This window comes from Aedes aegypti, chromosome 2, assembly GCF_002204515.2.
Source record: "Aedes aegypti strain LVP_AGWG chromosome 2, AaegL5.0 Primary Assembly, whole genome shotgun sequence".
Classification (NCBI taxonomy): Eukaryota; Metazoa; Arthropoda; class Insecta; order Diptera; family Culicidae; genus Aedes; species Aedes aegypti.
In genome coordinates this window covers 205,752,394-205,771,490 of record NC_035108.1, presented here as the reverse complement: position 1 = coordinate 205,771,490, position 19,097 = coordinate 205,752,394, and the positions used below count along the sequence as shown (strand labels likewise).

Below are 19,097 nucleotides of genomic sequence, written 5' to 3'. Positions count from 1 at the left end.
ACAACGCATTTGCCGTAGCAATTCACAATTATTATAGGGGAATTGAAGAATTATGTCACGACGTTTCAATCTTTGAGCACCAACGAACGCTATCAGTAACGACCTACCATTCATATCCGAGCTAGTTATCGATTAAATTAACTGACGTTATCTTTTTCTCCTAATCATTCCAGGTTGTAAATTTTAGTGACGAAACAAATTGTGCTTTTTTACCATTAGGAAACAAATTGTGCTAGTGTTTTTTATTACTCGAAATCCAATGTGAATGTGAAATTCCAAATTGTGTGTAACCCAAATTACCGGTGTCGAAAATTGCCAAGTAATCAGTAGAGCATATATCGGGGGAGTGCTGCGACAGATCAGAAGAAGTGCGTTCCAAGTCCTCAAAGTTAGTCAAAATTTGCAAAGCGAAAAACCCCCCAAGCAGAAGAGCTGAGGGAGCAAAATGTCGTTTCGTGTTGTGAGAAGTTCAAAATTTCGGCACGTTTACGGCCAGGCGCTTAAACGGGAACAGTGCTACGACAACATCAGGGTCTCCAAGAGCAGCTGGGACTCCACGTTCTGCGCGGTCAACCCGAAGTTCCTCGCCATCATCGTCGAGTCGGCAGGCGGAGGTGCCTTCATTGTACTGCCACATAATAAGGTATGTAAAGACCGGTTCTACTTCAATGCGCTGTAAATGTTTTCAACAGGATACGACAGTTATCAAAACTGACGAGTGTTGAATCATACATGAGTACGAATGTTATGACATAAATTATATTTATATAAGATTTATTATCAAATTAATGTTAAAAGATTAATGATTTTGCACGACTTAATATCTCAACTTATGATACTTTTTAAGTATACTTTAGTAATTCTCAGCCTTGCGTACGGAATTTACTAAGATAATCTTCCTTCTTCTTTTTTAAATATTTCTTTATAAGTATCATTCCAATCATTACATTCATTTCTTATATCTAGGTGTTTAGTGTTCTTATGAGCACTTCCACAGTTTTTAACTGAGAGCTTTCTATGCCAACATATTACATACTTGTTACCAACATATTACATTTCATTTGCCGTAGCAGTTCAGATTTTTACAGGTGAGTTTATTTCACCTGCTTATAAGAGAAAAAAAACACGTTTTCCATTTACTTAACCTAACTTCACCTAAATATATAACGCATTAACTGTGGCAATAGAAGATTGTAACGATTTCTGCCTGAAATTATTAATTATTTTATTTGACATTTGTTCCAATGTTTCAACATTGGATATTCTATGTAACTCATTGGTTCTATACCAGGGAGGAAGCTTCAGAATCATTTTCAAAATTTTGTTTTGAATTCTCTGCAGAGCTTTCTTCCTGGTATTACAACAGCTAGTCCATATTGGTACAGCATACAACATGGCTGGCCTGAAAATTTGTTTGAATATCAAAAGCTTGTTCTTAAGACAAAGTTTTGATTTTCTATTAATAAGGGGATAGAGACATTTTAGGCTCGTAGTAAGCTCTGCTTGCGACAAGTCGATTTTTTTTCCTGTCACGGATTTTCTCACTAGCGTAAATACAATAGTTTGGTGTTTCGGCTGATCAATTTTCATATTAGGTTTTATGAAAGCAACTTAGTTGAAGTGATCAAATGTGGATAGTGTTCAAAATGAATGAAAAATGTGTACAACAGTCAAGACCGCAGCTGAAGGGTTAACAGTGTGTTGGAAGTATCAAGCTTGGTGACTTCAAGAAAAAGCAGTAGGACAGCTACTAAGGTCTCGATGAATGGAGCAGTGTACCCCTAGCGGACATTCAATTCTTGTTCAGACACTTCGAAGTGTTCGGTGAGAGCTTTCCATTTACCATTCTTCAATTTAGTAGAAGACTAGTGATAATGGTTTTAAGTTGATGATCGATGGTCTTGGCTTACTAAAGTAAATTTCTATATAATGGGAGAGGGACAATTTGTTTTTTTCGTTTCAGAGAGCGAGTAACGGCGCTTTAGCCGAGGCTATAATGCCAGGACATAAGAAAGAAATATCTTTGTCCCTTCCCAGGAAACCGATCTCAACTATGGAGTGTGCATTAACTTTCTTAGCAACGCCACTTCCAACGATTCGATCTATCTCTCCCTGAATGAAACGGTTGGTACGGTTGTCCCCGTTTCTTCTTTCCTTAAATTGAAAAATTTTCGTCTATCACGTTATTCATTCGTGGATAATTTGATCGCCGTGAATTTCGCAATTACCTTCAAACCCAAGTCTGCACAGTGGGCCTGGCCATTTTAATACTTGTATCATATTTTCGATATGCTGCAAATATTAATGCTGACAAGAAAACACTAGAAGAAATTATGGTGTTTCCAGGATGCTTTTCATTATTGGCTGTGCAAGCACTTAGATTAGATTAGATTAGATTAGATAAGGGGACAGAGACATTTTACATATTTATTACATTTGGCTTGAATGCCCTCAATGTGATTTTTGAAAGTTAAATTCTTATTTAGCATGAGCCATAGATACTTAGCTTCATCTGACCAATTTATTGGAACCCCTCTCATCGTAACCACATGTCTAGTTGAAGGTTTTAAATAAAGAGCTTTTGATTTATGTGGGAATATTATCAGTTGAGTTTTTGAAGCATTAGGAGAAATCTTCCATTTTTGCAAGTATGAAGAAAAATATCCAAACTTTTTTGCAATCGACTACAGATGACACGTAGACTTCGTCCTTTGGCGGAGAGGCCTGTGTCATCCGCAAACAAGGATTTTTGACATCCCTGAGGTAGCTCAGGTAAGTCAGATGTGAAAATATTGTATAATATTGGTCCCAAAATGCTGCCTAGGGGAACACCTGCTCTTACAGGAAGTCTTTCAGACCTGGAGTTCTGATAATTAACCTGAGTGTACGATTTGACAGATAACTTTGAATTATTCTAACAATGTATGTTGGAAAATTAAAGTTCTTTAATTTTACAATCAAACCTTCATGCCAAACACTGTCGCTTGCTTTTTCTATGTCTAGAAGAGCAAGGCCAGTAGAATAGCCTTCAGATTTGTTGGAACGGATCAAATTTGTTACACGTAAAAGTTGATGAGTGGTCGAATGTCCATGGCGGAATCCGAACTGTTCATTGGCAAAAATTGAAATTTCGTTGATGTGGGCCATCATTCTGTTCAAAATGACCTTTTCAAAAAGATTACTGATGGAGGAAAGCAAACTGATTGGACGATACCTAGAAGCTTCTGCAAGATATTTGTGTGGTTTTAAAATTGGTACAACCTTAGCATTTTTCCATTTGTCAGGAAAATATGCTAATTGAAAACATTTGTTAAATATGTCAACTAAGAATGATAAACTACTTTCTGGAAGTTTCTTGATGAGGATGTAGAAAATTCCATCATCGCCAGGATGTTTCATATTTTTGATTTTTTTAATAATAGTTCTCGCTTCTTCCAAATCAGTCTCCCAGAAATTTTCGAAAACATTCTCTTGATTGAGAAAATTTTCAAAGTCCTGAGTAACTTGATTTTCAATTGATCTAGTAAATCCTAAATTAAAATTGTGCGCGCTTTCAAACTGCATAGCAAGTTTTTGATCTTTTTCGCAATTAGTTAGTAATAATTTGTTTACCTCTTTCAATCTTCTGAGGTTTTTTTCAAAATTTTAGATAATTTACAAAAGGGCTTAGAGCCAGGGTCCAATTGAGAAATTTTATTTTCAAATTTTTTGTTTCTTAATTGTGAAAAACGTTTTTTGATTTCTTTCTGCAAATCCTGCCATATAATTTTCATAGCAGGAACGCGAGTGCGTTGAAATTGCCTTCTCCTCACGTTTTTAAGACGAATCAAGAGTTTAAGATCATCGTCTATAATCACGAATTTAAATTCACATTTTGGGATTGCAATGCTCCTGGCTTCAACAATGGAATTTGTTAAAGTTTCAAGAGCATTGTCAATATCAAGTTTTGTTTGTAAAGAAATGTTAACATCATGATTAGAATCAATATATGTTTCATATGTATTCCAGTCGGCACGTAAATAATTGTCAGTGGAGCTGATAGGATTAAGAATCGCTTCATAGGATATTCTGAAATATCCTGAAGAGCATTAATCAAATGAAATTCTGCCGTTGGAATTACTTTGAGAATTATTCCATGACCGATGTTTGGCATTAAAGTCACCAATGACAAATTTTGTTGACTTATTGCGAGTCAATTTTCGCAAGTCAGTTTGGAGCAAATTACTGTGGCGGCAGGGTTTTTTCCATTTGATTTGAAACAAGTAGAATGGGTACTCATAGTACGAATAGGGGAGGAGTTCAAATTACCTGCTACGATATCGGCAAAGGATTTTCCTTGTGTAGATACGTTCGAAATTGAACGATTCGAACGGATACCCGACGGATTAAAATTAGTTTGTGAATGAGCATAATTATAATCTTCCTGATGGGTATGATTCCTAATAAATGATCGTTAACTAAAAAATGAGCATTGTTCGAAACTCTACCAGGCAAATTCTGGAAAAGACCGTTATCGTAACGGATATTATCTTTCATCTGCCTGTCACGGCCCAAAAATTTGACTTATGATTGCCCCTGCAATTCGAGCATATAAACTTGGTGGTATCTTCCTTCACTGGACAGACGTCCTTGACGTGAGAAGAACCTTCGCAAATCATGCATTTAGCATCCATGCGACAATTTTTTGTACCATGACCCCACTTTTGGCACCGACGGCACTGAGTGGGGTTCTGGTAATTTCCTCCAGGTTTCTGGAAATGTTCCCATGTCACACGGACATCGAACATAAGTTTTGCTTTTTCTAAAGCTTTAATATTATTTAGTTCTTTTTTGTTAAAGTGAACTAAATAATATTCTTGAGAAAGCCCTTTCCTTACAATGCCAGATTGGGTCCTCTTTTTGATAATAATTACCTGGACTGGGGAAAATCCAAGTAAATCATTTATTCCATTTTTGATCTCTACAGGTGACTTCTAGTCACTTGAGAGACCGTTCAAGACGACTTTGAACAAACGTTCAGTTTTATCGTCATAAGTAGAAAAAGTGTGCTTCTTCTCTTCAAGATGTTTGAGAAGATGTTCGTAACCTTTAAGAGTTTCCGGCAAAACGCAACAGTCTCCTTTCATTGCTATTTGGAAGGAGACTTTGATTCCCCTAATGTAGTTCAAGATCTCCTGCCTAAATCCCTCAAATTCGGAATAACTGACCACGATAGGCGGCACTCTTTGTTTCCTCACTTGAATCAAAGAGCCTGGGCTAGAGACTGCTTCGATTTGGGGTTCCAAAATTTGTCTAGAGCATCGAACTGATTGCTCATTTCGATGCAATTATCAACATTATCCATTTCACCCTTGGAAGAAAGTTCGCATTCCGAAGAAACGTCCTTTCTTCCATTCTTGCCACGTTTAGTGACAGTTTTAAATCCCACTTTTCTGGAAGGAAGTTGTGAATTCAGAGCTTCACTCTTCCTTTTGTTTGTAGTTGCAACCATGTTTAGTGAATAAACGAAAGACGGTGTCCAAGAAGGATTACCACCGCTAGCTTTCGCCAACGGGTCCAACGAAAAATCGAAGGCACGGGTCCAAACAAGAATCACGAAGGGATCAATATTAGATATAATAATACTGAAAAGTACTGTTTTAGTAGCACTGAAATGTACCGTTTTTAATTTTAGCACTGTTTTTGTAGCACTGAATGTTTTATAGCTTCAGGTAGTTTTTAATAAACTTCCAAGAGCAGAGAGAATTCGTATACGCACGAAGGTACGATGCGCACTGATTTTTTTCTTTCTTCTGTTTCATTTCAAGACAAAGCATAACATACGATACGAAACTTCTTTTTTGAAAGTTAGATTTCATACCATAATTTTATTCTGATTCTGATCAAATTCAAACTAAATAATAGAAATTATTGAGAAAGAAATCATTATTAGTCTCTCTTTCTGGAATTGTATTAGTTTTTTTTAAATGAAATTTCAAATTTTCTCAATCGGTTGGTTTATACAATACTTTATGAAACCATAAAAAATACCTTTTGAGCTTCGAAACTGTAATAAACTTTGTTGATAAATATTGTTATACACATGAAGTTTGAATTCTTTGGTAAATAAGTCAAATAAATTGACATACAAGTTGGTAAACTTGCATGCAAGTTGGCTGAAATGGTCAAAATTTTGCATTTTCAACAGTCAATATCTCACAAACTAGACTGAAGTTGTTGTAAGCACGCATTTCAAGTTTCAGAAATTATTTCATTTTGTATAAAAATCCGTCTTTATTCTTACACTTTCCATCCATTTTGGAGATGTGTTAAGCGCGGTTAAACAATTTAAGCTGAAGATGAATCGAAGCCAAATCTCAAAATTTCAAGAGCACAAATCTAGAGAACCAAACATCTGTTTAAGCTGAAAACTTAATCGATTAATCACTAGCGGGTGTGACCAAACGATTAAGTTTTCAGCTCAAACGGGTGTTCGGTTCTCCGGATTTGCGCTCTTGAAACTTTGAGATTTGGCTTCGATTCATCTTCACCTTAGATTTGCCCGGCATGCTTTGCTTGTTTTATGAACGACCTAAGCTGCACCAGTCCGTCACATGCTGACAAAAAACACTGTTTAAATGCACACGCGCACACATTTTTGAACAGATTGCTGCATATACCAAATGCAACTCCTGCATCAGCAAACATAAACAGTGCGAAAGTTTATTCTCGTGGCTATCTTTTCCTCTTCCTCATGTAAGACGAAGAACAATATGACTCATCGTCCAACATTGAACTACGCCGAAGGAACGAATTATTTCGCTTTTGTCGTATAAACACTCGATGGGTTGAATTGAATTTGACAAAACGGTCCATCAAACGTTTCGTTTCTCCTTTCACTTTCAATTCTAAATCACACTACACAAGTGCAATTACCTTTGAAAAGCATCAACACACATTGTAATTGAACCGGTATGCAATTCACCCACGGTGGCATATAATTCTTAATTGCATTAATGTCACCCCGAATTGAAATTCTTGTTCAACAGTTGGGGCAAACAATTCACATCGTGCGCTGAAATTCCGCCACTCGCACATTAGCTACTTCGTCCGAAGAAAGCCCCATACACGGATCTCAGAATTGAGCGACGAAACGATGAGTCAAATCTTTGTAGCCGAGGAGTGGTTTCCATTCCATCCTTCATGAAGCACTTGATGACATATCGTTGTAAAGTGTTCTGATTCACCACGCATTGTTCAACGATACACTGAAACCTCCATTCAAATAGAAATAAGTACTTAAATAAAATTTGTTTTTTGCACTTTCTCATCGTAATAGGCTGTTTTTCATCTCGCCAATCTGTCATGAAATGGCCTACTTTCCTGCACTGAAGTGTGCAGTGCGGGAATAATCATTACTGTAATGATTCATTACGCAACGCTTTTTCATTAAGCAACTGTTTTGAATTGCGTAATGAATGATAACACAACAATTTTCCAGAAATTGTAAAATAATGGTGAATGCATTTTGATATAAGGTACCGTGGGGTAAGTGGATACAGAAAAATCAATAGTTAACTTCATTGTTATGTACAGCTAACATGAATAGTTTAACTCAAACTTTTTTCTGTGGATAACAAATAAGGGACTATTATATTTCAAATCGTCATTTATTTCGATTTTTCTGATTGTTATGTATTGAGAATGAGAGACTTAAAAATTTGCGCCAAATGATCCACTTTCCGCACCATGGTGGGGTAAGTGGATCACCATTAAAAAAAACTGTTCTCGAAATAAATGTAGTATGATTATGTTTAATAAGAATGATATTACCCTCTCACTTGTTATTAGTGCTAGTAATGTTACATTTTATTACTTTAAAATTAAAAAGTATCTTTATTTAATCAAAATATAATAAAAAGTATGTATATATTAGTTCATACTAATTAGAACAAAAAAAAACATTGTAACTAGAAAAATTTGGAGAAAATTCATCCATTTATACGCATAAGTTACACTGAAGTATTGTAGGATCATTTCTAACGATATTTTCGAAAAACACTCTTGGTTTAAAATTAATAGTTACATTTACTTTTGAATAACAAACTGAAATCCTTCTGTTTTATTTATGAATATATGTGTATCATCTGTCTAGAACAATTTATATGGTCAAATAATGTACGAGACTATGCTTTCGATTGGAAAATAAGTATATTTTGCTCTTTTTCAACTCCGCTTAGATAAACCACGAAAAGTTCCGTGTGAATTTTGAAATTATTATTCTTTTTATATATTATTTATACAAGAAAGGTTAAAAAAAACTTTTAGGTGGATTAATGCAAATTTTCTATGGTCAATTTGACAAATTCAAGCTGGGAATGGAACAAAATAAAGGAAAACAACATTTGCGGATATTATAGCTTATTAAAATTCTCGTAAGCAGTCTGCCAATAAATGATAATTATTCTTGATCCACTTACCCCACCCTATTAATAAGTAGGGGTAAGTGTACCATGTCCAATATATTTGTATTTATTTATAAAAATGACATATTTTTCATTGTGATTCATTCAATTAGAACTGAAATGCTCACCATGTGTCGAAAAAATTAATAGAATTCGATTTTAGACAGAGATACAATGAATTTTTGATTGATGGAAAACAATGTTCAAATTAATTACTTTTTGCAGCTTAAAAGTTTGCTTGTGTTAGTGTACGCGTAGTACCAGTTTTGCAATAGTATCAGTGTGAGCGTAAGAATATAACCTAAAACGAAGCAATGGTGCGAAAACATTCAACATTTCCAAGTATTTAGGCTTTATATTGACAAATGATCCACTTACCCCACTGATACACTTCCCCCACTGTACCTTACCTAATTTCTGATACCCTCAAGCGGTCTTCTACGGAATTGCAAAACATGTTGTACGTAACTCGTTGCAGAACTCGATTTTTACAGCACTCGTCGTAATTATCCTACTTGGCAAGCCTCGTAGGATAAATTTACGACTCGTGCTGTAAAAATCATCATTCTGCAACTTGTTCCGTAAACTACTATTACGTTATAGTTATTAATGCAACAAGCTGCAAAATGAAGATTTTTCAGCCTGAGTCTTACATAAATGCGACGAATGCTAAAAATCGAGTTTTGCATCGAGTTGCATGTATCATTTATTTAGCAATTACGATAATTGTTGTTATATTTATTTTGATCCTATTTTTACTCAGAATTCATCATCTGCATATAACAAAAAAAAAGAACGGCCTACTTCTTCCACCAACAAAAGCAGCACTGAAAAGTGCTACTATTCAGCACTAGACTGGCTCTTAAACAAAAAAGGTGGAAAACTCAACGTGGCACCCCCTTATATATGTGCCTTAGAGTAAAAGAAAAGCTGTCTCAAAATTTCAACTCGATTGGTTGCTCCACCAGCTGGCGCAATCCATTCGAAGTTTGTATGGGATATTTGTTTCAAATATATTGAAAATTGACCCTACGTCACTGTTTCGGTAGTATACTAGTTGATCACGTTCAATTGAGCCCGGAATGACAAATACGCTAGTTGATACCCTAACGAACATATCTGGATATTAGCTCATGTTCATTAACATTTTAGTTGTTGAAAGTTAGGCTTAGATCATCACTTAGTGGCTATCACTAAGCTGTGTTGAAGAAACACAAATCAGTATTGTGTGAGTTTAACAAATCGACTTCAGATAATTAAAACACCAACTTTATCAATTTTAATCATGATACAACCTTCTACAATATTGTTCGCCATGGTGTCAAGTAGTGTTTTTGACATTCTGGGTTAAATTGAACGCGACCAACAATTTTCATGAACCAATAAGTAGATGATGTGCTGTTTGAGCTGGAAATCCTACATTAACTCCAATTCAAATGCGCCAGTTCATGGAAGGACCAAATGAGCTGAAATTTTCAGGAAGTCTTCCTCTAACCCTAAGAAATAATCCTGGGGGGTTCTTCGTGGAATTATACAACATTATTTTTCTCCCATAATGGGCTGGACCAGTATATTCAGCACTGTTTCATAAAGTAGTACTTTTTAGCTCTGTTTTGGGAGTTGGCAAATTAATATCTGAGTACCATAACACAACAATTTTGATTTTGAAGCTTTTTGACAGTTCGTCTATGCAAATGACAGTCCCGTGTTTGCACCGGTCCTCCACCGATGTGAACAAATGCATAGACGGACTTGTCACATGAAAAGGCCTATAGGAATAATGTTCCTAGAAATAATGCAACTTGAACTTCGATTTTTTGTAATTGCAAAAAATGTTGTGTGCAACTCGTTGCAAAACTCGATCTTTTCAGTACTCGTCGTATTTATCCAACTCCGCAGGCCTCGCTAGTTAAATGTACGTTTCAAACATTCGTAAACTATTCGTTTTGCAACTTGTTGCATAAATAACTTTTTGGTCATCGAAATTTAGTTTGTATGGAATTTGGTAGATTGGTATCAAATAGACTTAAAATGGGACTAGATTGATAAAAGAACGAGAACATGGTTCAAAATACGCACTGATGGGGTAAAATGGCTCACCTCATTAAATTCTTCCTACAACGTTTCAATTTGTATTCTTTGATAACGATGTTAAAATATGTTTACCTAAGAGTTGCCGCTTGGACAACGCTTGGACATAAACTCATAGATTTTTACTTAATTTCCCGGTGAAATTCAACATTTTTCACTTGTTTGCTAAATTCATTGAGAAACTTGGCTATTTACTTCTAGTTCTCCATACTAAATGGCACTCTACCCCATCCATTCGGTCATTTTAAACAACCCCCATTTTTCAATCAACTTTTCTACACGATTTATAACCGTAAAATTTGGGAAATTTTTTCATGGTGGTAGCTAGCAAATATTGTAAACTTACTGTGAGGACTTCGATTGGCGTCAAATGTAGATCTCATTAAGAGAAAACGACACAAATCCTTAAAGTGTAATTTTGGACCATTTTACCCTATGCTATGTAAGGCTAATTTGCTTTGGTTTTCTAGGTCAGTCACGAACTCCGTGGGAAGCAGACCTTCATATCTACAAACGTAACTAGTGATCTTTGGAAGATCATGAAAATAAACGTTGTCAGGCTTTAAGTTTAACGACCATGAAAAATTATACAATTCTAGAGTATAACCCTTGACATTCGCTAGTGTAACCGCTAGTTTTGAATTCTGAAATTACCATCAGAAAGCTGAGGAAAAGGCTACAAAAAATAAGTGAGCAATGTTATTTATCATATGAAATGAACGATTTTATATATCATGTTCTACGATTTTGACGTATACGGCGAGTGCAATCAATAGAAACATCATGTTTAGTACAACAAAGAAACAGGTTTTCAATCGGTATATTATTCGAGTCAGATGAAAAATAGAAGTATTAAGTGAAACATCTGGCGGCCATATTGGATTTTGACTATTTTAATCTTGATTTTGAGTGGTAGAATGAGTTTTCACCTTGTTAGCACTCACCAATTTGAGTAAACCGAAAGGACCAACCTTAATCTTTATCGAAAACTAGCGATCAGTGACATAAAATAGAAATTCTAACGATAAGTGCCGAAGGGTGAGCTTATTTTAGTATACACGTTCGAGAGAACTTTGGTTACGCCAGTAGGTTCGAAGGCCATGACTGATGTTCTTGGATAACCTAAAACAATCGAGACAAACTTTATTCATCAACGTCACAAAGGTCAGATATGTGTGTAGATATTCATTTATTTAGTTAACATCTAAATAGATAACACTGAATCAAAAATTTCACGCCACAATACTCGGTTCGTGGCCGCATCTCTCCATCCTCGGTTGTGCCCCACGATCGCCAAATCGATACGCACTTGATCCGCCCACCTAACTCGTTGCGCTCCAAGCCTTCTTTTACCAACCGGATCCGAAGCAAACACCATCTTTGCAGCACACTTAAAATAAATCGCAGTATCCTGTGAAATAAATCACCGAAATTGAAGTGCAAACAACAAAAACACAGATTTTCCTGTGAAATCTACAATTTTACCGACAAAATCCGTGAAATCAACTATTTTACCGGAGAAAATCCGTGACACAAATAATTTTACTGTAACCCTGTGAAATACTAACGAACAGTTCGGTAACAGCATTATTTTCACCGAACTTCAGTGAAATCGTGTAACAGTCGCTATGGCAAGCATGAGCTTCCTTTTGTTTCAGTTTTTGCACACCACTAACAAGCAGTGAAAGCTGTCTTAGTGATAGCAAGTCTGCTTCCTGATCGGTAGGTCGGGAGTTCAATCCCCGATCCGAGCCATTTTCTTGTTTTTCTTTATGATTTTGTTTAAAGATTTTGCAGTTTGTTCGGTGATTTTTCACCGAAGCTTCAGCTGTTGAGATTACGGTGAAATTTCACCGTAATCCGTAATTTTTTTTAAGTGTGAGGGTTGCTGTCCGGCATGTTTGCAACATGCCCTGCCCATCGTATCCTTCCAGCTTTGGCCACCTTCTGGATACTGGGTTCGCCGTTGAGTTGGGCGAGCTCGTGATTCATCCTTCGCCGCCACACACCGTTTCCCTGCACACCGCCAAAAATCTTCCTAAGCACCCGACGTTCGAAGACTCCAAGTGCTTGCAAGTCCTCCTCGAGCATCGTCCACGTTTTATGCCTTTAAAGGACTACCGGCCTTATGAGCGTTTAGTATATGGTACATTTGATGCGGGTGTGAATCTTTTTTGACCGCAGCTTCTTGTAGAGGGCATAATAGACCCGACTTCCACTGATGATGCGCCACCATATTTTACGGCTAACGTTATTGTCAGCCGTCAGCATGGATCCAAGGTAGACAAACTCGTCGACCACCTCGAAGGCCGGCGCCCGGCTCTCCGCATACCTTCTAGCGCAATATTGAAAAACAGGCAAGTACATCACCTTGTCGTAATCCCCGGCGGGATCCAAACGAACTGGAGTGTTCGCCTGAAACCTTCGCACAAATTTGCACACCTTCCATCGTCGCTCTTATCAGTCTCATGAGCTTCCCGGAAAAAGCTGTTTTCGTCCATGATTTTCCATAGCTCTACACGGTCGTTACTATAGTATGCCGCCTTGAAATCGATGAAAAGGTGATTCGTTGGGACCTGGTATTCACGACATTTTTTGAGGATTTCTCGTACAGTAAAGATCTGTTCTGTTTCCCAGATTGTGCCTATCAGCCGGTGCAGACAAATGGCATTTCCTCCGTTGTCCCGTCCTTCATTGCCTGTGCACTCAGCGCCATTCAGGTGTTCATCGAAGTGCAGCTTCCACCTTTCGATCACCTCACGCTCGTCCGTCAAAATGCTCCTATCCTTATCCCAGCACATATCGGCTTGCGGCACGAAGCCGTTGCGGGATGCGTTGAGCTTCTGATAGAACTTACGTGTTTCTTAAAACTGGCACAGCTGTTCCATCTCCTTGCACTCCTTCAGCTTTGTTGATGGCTGCTTTCACTGTTCTTCAGCAGTCCTCAAGAGAGGCTTTATCCAGCTTATCCTCTTCCGGTAATATCACTGGTTGCTCTTATTCTAGAAGCATAAGCTGCTTCGAGGTACCGAGATATTTGTAAATGGAGGTTTTAATGTATAAAAGTAATAAAAATCTTTTAAAACCCTCAAAGTGCTCCGTAGAACAGAAACCTCTTGAATCGTTTCCTCGAAGCCGGTGTAGACAAACCACGCACATGACCACATGACCACCAGAGCCGCCAACAGCGTTTTGCTATACGACCGAGAGCGAAACACGTTTGGCTGCAAGCAAAAATCTAAGAGTAAGAACTTCGCGGCTAAATTTAGATCCGTATGTTTAATGATCTATTTTTAATCCGTCCAAATTTAAGAAATAAAGTGTTGGTTTAGGTTATAGGCATTTTTGCTTCGCTACACTTTTACTTATTCACACGCATTTTCCGTCTCACATATCATCACGCTGAAGAGATAGGTACTATGTAGTGAACCCAAATCATCACATCTCTGTCGCTTTTCGTCTGTAAAAGTCAGGATATAAGCAAACGAAAGCAGCGGGGCAGTGTGTCGATTAGGGCGGTTCAAATTGCAAAAAAAGGTTTACGATTCCATGTCTCAAACCTCCCAAACATTTCTTATGATGAAAACAGGGTTGTGTCAAATGTTCATAAATTTTGGTGAAGATTTAAAGATTTAAATTCATATGAAGCAACTCAAATAATTCGTCTATCCCTGGTCGAATAATCATATTCAATCAAATATAGATTTTTGAACCTAGTTATTCAAGCTTAAATGTAGAATGTTACTGAAGAAACAAATCAATTTTGAATAAATTTTGTTTGGAGTTTTTGCAGCAGTTTACGAAACTATAATCTCATATGAAGATAAATAATAGCAAACAAACTGATGAATACCTCCTCATCCATCCGTTAAATTGTAGCTTTGTTTAGCGCAATCTTCTTTATAATGGTTTGGAAAATTAGGTTCCACTTTGAGATGATAAGCTGGAACTTACATGTTTGGAACATATTTCTAAATTTCTCCATAGTAATTTACATATAAACCTACGTTGCCTTTGGGTTACCTTCAAATCGCCAACAAAAATACTGAAATTTTTTTTTTTTCTAATTTGAATCGCCCTAGTAATGATCTTCGACGGAAAAAAAGAACAGCCAACACTTTTTTCGGAATTGCTTCCGTTCGGTTGATTGCCGCGATCCACCCGCTACAGCTAGCATCGCAAGCTGGCTCTTCTTCAGATGTTAGATTTATACGCTGCTGTTTATGGCAATCAGATGCTTCTGTTGGGGTGAGAAAAGCGCATTCTACAGAAGATTGCCGATGATAATTAATTGGCTTGTTTATTGTGGGGTTTATCGTGTGAAATTCTGGGAATAGTAGGATCAATATGAAAAGAAATTAAATCCTATTGATATTTATTGTAGGAGAATTTAGTGGTGTTCAAATGATTGATATATGTTAACCATAGAGATTCGAGAAGTGGGTAGAACAGGCGTATGTATGAAAATATCTGGGTAGGGTAGTCGAAGGATTATTCTACCCATGGTTTGATATGTTTTGAAACAGAGTGTTGAATTAGTCATGGCTCATGATTAAAATTATGATTTTTGAACGATACTCACATTGGAATCATTCATTATCCAATGATTCAATTCTTCAAAATAATATTGTCCCAAAAATAACGGAAAAACTATCGTCTGTATAATGAAAAATTTTCATAAAAAATATTTTTAGTTTTATCAATCCATACTCTAACTTTCGTCCATAGACGCCAAAATGATATTTTTTACCGTTTAGGCGACAGAACTGGAAAACCAATGACCACCCGCACGCTTCCCATAGAAAAATGTGTTTTATTGTGGGCCTCATAACCGTGCGCTGACGGCGGCAGTAATTTACACGCATTGTAAGTGTAACGCAGTAAACCATCCTTCCCTTTCCGGTTAGAAGAAGCTTTCCGTCGATTGGAGCACTCTCCGAGAAAACGAGAAAAATCAATTATTCCAATACTGGTTTAGAAACGGATTCGTAGAGGTGACAACAGAACCCGCTACTGGGGGCGTACAGTTACAGTTACCTGTTCTGTCCTCCAACAAGGAATATGGGTCTGTATGATGTCACATTGATGTGAACTAGAAAATTTGTGACATTTGTAGATACTATGTCGCAGCCTACGTGATTGAAAAATACTGAATTGATACTACACATGAATGTATGCCCAGTAGAAGCATTAGCCGTAGAAGGCCAATGTCGCGACTGTTCGTGTGACCAACATCTAGTTTGCCACGCTCTGACAGTCTGAGTACCGGGTCTATAAGTGTCAAATCAAATTTTTCAACCATAATAAAACATTCTGTACAACATTGCACTAAACAAACGATCAAAAACTTCAATAGTAAGTATTAATACAAATAATTCTATTTTGTGATAACAGCGCCACTAGCGTTCTACTACTTATATTTCTATTATGTATGCCCACGTGGTTTCTGTTTAAATGTTTGTGGTTTTGGAAATGATCCAGCTTAAACGGAATTTTTCGTAATAGCAAAAAATGTTGTATGCAACTCGTTGCAAAACTCGTTTTTTCAGCACTCGTTGTATTTATCCAACTCGGCGAGCCTCGTTGGATAAATGTACAACTCGTGCAGAAAAAATCATCATTTTGCAACTTGTTGCATAAATAACTAATTTAGCATCCATGCGGTATAGTATTATAGTCACACAGTTGGTTCTGAAAATTACCTAGATGCTTCTAGAGCTTTCATTTTAGTGAGTTCACATTTGAGTAAATTAAATAAATTTATAGGGGAAGACCTTTTCGACGATTGCCAAGTTGGGTTCCCTTTTTCATTATAATTACTTGAACTGGGGAAAATCCAAGAAGGTAAGCAATTTATTTCAATTTTGATCTCTTCAGGTGACTTATAGTCACTTCCAAGACGACTTTAAACATACGTTTAGGTTTGTCGTCATTGGTTGAAAATTTGCGCCTCTTCTCTTCAAGATGATCTTCGAGAGTTTCCGACAGTCTCCTTTCATTGCAATTTGTTATTATTATTTTTATCTTTATTAACGAGATTTGCAGCTCGAGGCTGGCTCATGTCAGTTGCAATTTGTAAGAAAACCTTGATTCCCCTAATGGAGTTTAAGATCTTCTGCTGAATCCAGCAAAATCGGAAATACTGACTACGATTGACGGCACCCTTCACTTCACACTTGAATCGAAGAGCCTGTGCTAGAGGCTGCTTAGATTTACTGCTCGGAAAATATGTCTAAAGTATCGAACTGATTGGTCATTTTGATGCAATTCATTTTGTTTAAGAGATTCACCCATCCTCGTGGTAGCAACTGTAATCAGAAAAAGCACCATATAATAAGTTGTCCAACGAAAAATCGAAGGTCCATGTTCTAACGAGAATCGAAAAGGAATCAGAGTACCGTAATCTGGGGGCAAATTGATCGCTGGGTCTCCCAAGGATGCTGATGGTTTCGTTTGCACCACAGACATTCCATGTTTTCTAGTCTTTTTTTTTAGTTTCTGTTCGAGATGAACAACTGCGACCAGTTTTCTTTGATTTTTTGTGGTATACCCGTGTCCTTTGTCTAGTGCAGGTCGTTCTACTCCATTACTATTGAGAAATAATGAAGTAGTCGGTTTTTTTATACAAATATCATTCTTTACCATTTTGCATAGAGCCTCTTCAGAAAAAGATACCACTATTTATACCTTTTGGAGAAGACAGTTTATCACCATTAAACTTTCAAAAGCGCGCTCCTTAATCAGGTACGGCCACTAAGCTGGTTGAATGATACTGATTTTGACCATGCATCGATACTATAGCGTATCAAATTATTGCTTCTACTTATAAGGTTCAAAGTCGTTTTTTGAAACTGTGAACAGGTTTCATCGCATGAGACATTTAGATTCCTTGAAACAAGAAGCTTATTTTAGTAGTTAGGAGGTCTACTACTCCACTGATTCGGAATCGTTTCTCTCCTAGATATCGAAAGCTAAACTCTTGAACTCGGAAAGTACTTGTCTCATGAGTTGAAACCAACTTCAGATGCTGATTGAGCCATTTTTTCACTTCGACCTCCTCATCATCTAGGACAAATAGGTGGGTCTTAGTGGCTTGTTACTCTCTTATAGGGTAAAAGCACCGGTTTTGGCCAGTCTAAGAGAAAATGTCGATAAAAATTAAATGAGAAGCCGTATTTACACTACAAATATGTCAAATGCAAGCTTTCAATTCATATTATGTGTGTAAAATATCAAAACTGAGCTAAACCCATTTTTTCGCTTTGAAAATCCCGTTGGTCAATATAGGCCAACGGAACCAGTTTTGGCCAGAGATTTAACTTCGGTTCCTAAATTGGCCAATCGCATTGATTTCTCATAAGAATGGCCAAATTAGGAGTGCCCTGGCCAAATTAGGTGTATGGGAATTAAAATTAAAAGGATAATAAATTGTTTTCCTTATGTTTTGAATCAATTTGGACGGGTAAATGAATGTAGCTCTATCATGTAAATGTGATCTACTGAACACAAAAGGTTTCATGTTGATTGGCTATGTAAAACGATGTATAATCCCCTATGGCTACAACTGGCGTATGGCCAAAACCGGTGCTTCTACCCTACTCCTCCGACCGTACTTTATAAGTATTCACAAGAACAGATACAACTAGAGTACAATATGGTAGATCTTACCCCGTAACGCACCACGAAAAGGTGATCTACCAGCGTTACGATTTTCTAGTTAATAGGTGTCTAATGATCATATTGAACTATTACATTTTTATTATGGTCCGTTTGCATAGAAATATTCACAGTTTTTGAAGGTGTGAGAAATACAGTTTAAAATGTCTGTGCTAAACAATCCACTGGTGCAATGCCTACATGTTTTTATATCCTGTAAATAAAGAATGAAATAATATGTTAATCAGTCCACAGTCCGGGAAGTCTCCCTCTCTGCGCTTTTGGCAGCCAGTATTTATAGCTCAGAAATCCAGGTACCGTAATCCGAGGGCAAATTGATCACTGAGACGAATTTGATCAGGTCGGGACCAAAAAAACATTTCCTCCCAAGGATGCTGAAGGTTTCGTTGGCACCACAAACATCCAATGTTTTCTAGTTTATAGATGTGTAATGATGATTTTGAACTATTTAATTGTTATTATGATCAGTTTTGCATAGAAATATTCACAGTTTTTGGCGGTGTAAGAAATGCAGTTGGATATGTCGGTGCTAAACAATCCACTGGTGTATCGCATACATGTCAACTTTGAGTATTTTAAATGTTGTGTAAGCTTAAGTATGTACTACTGAACTCATTTTTTATATCATATAGCCTAGCAAGAATATTTTTTGGTCATAAAACCGTTTATTCTCGAATAATGTGCTTATTTCAAGGGAAATTGCCTACATTTATGCGTATTAGGCAGATTTTCAAAGTTTAATTTTGCAATAAAATGATCAAATACTCGAGATGTAAGAGTTTTGACATCATTCTCAGATTCAGAAGACCCAAATTTTGTAGATAGGGACATTTTTTATTCTTAAACCTGCTTTCTTATATAATGATAAATTTCGCCCCAATATGT

General features: G+C 36.8%; 1 protein-coding gene across 9 annotated transcripts in view; it reads left to right on the top strand.

The window, feature by feature from the left end:
- LOC5570333 (coronin-6) overlaps positions 1-19,097 on the top strand; it is a 69,853-nt gene that overhangs the window by 12,464 nt on the left and 38,292 nt on the right. For all 9 annotated transcript variants that reach the window (XM_021843793.1, XM_021843797.1, XM_021843792.1 and 6 more), the window contains exon 2: positions 174-643. In XM_021843793.1, the coding sequence (XP_021699485.1) occupies positions 446-643 (198 nt within the window). In that variant the 5' untranslated portion in view covers positions 174-445. The remainder of the gene's footprint in view (positions 1-173; positions 644-19,097) is intronic.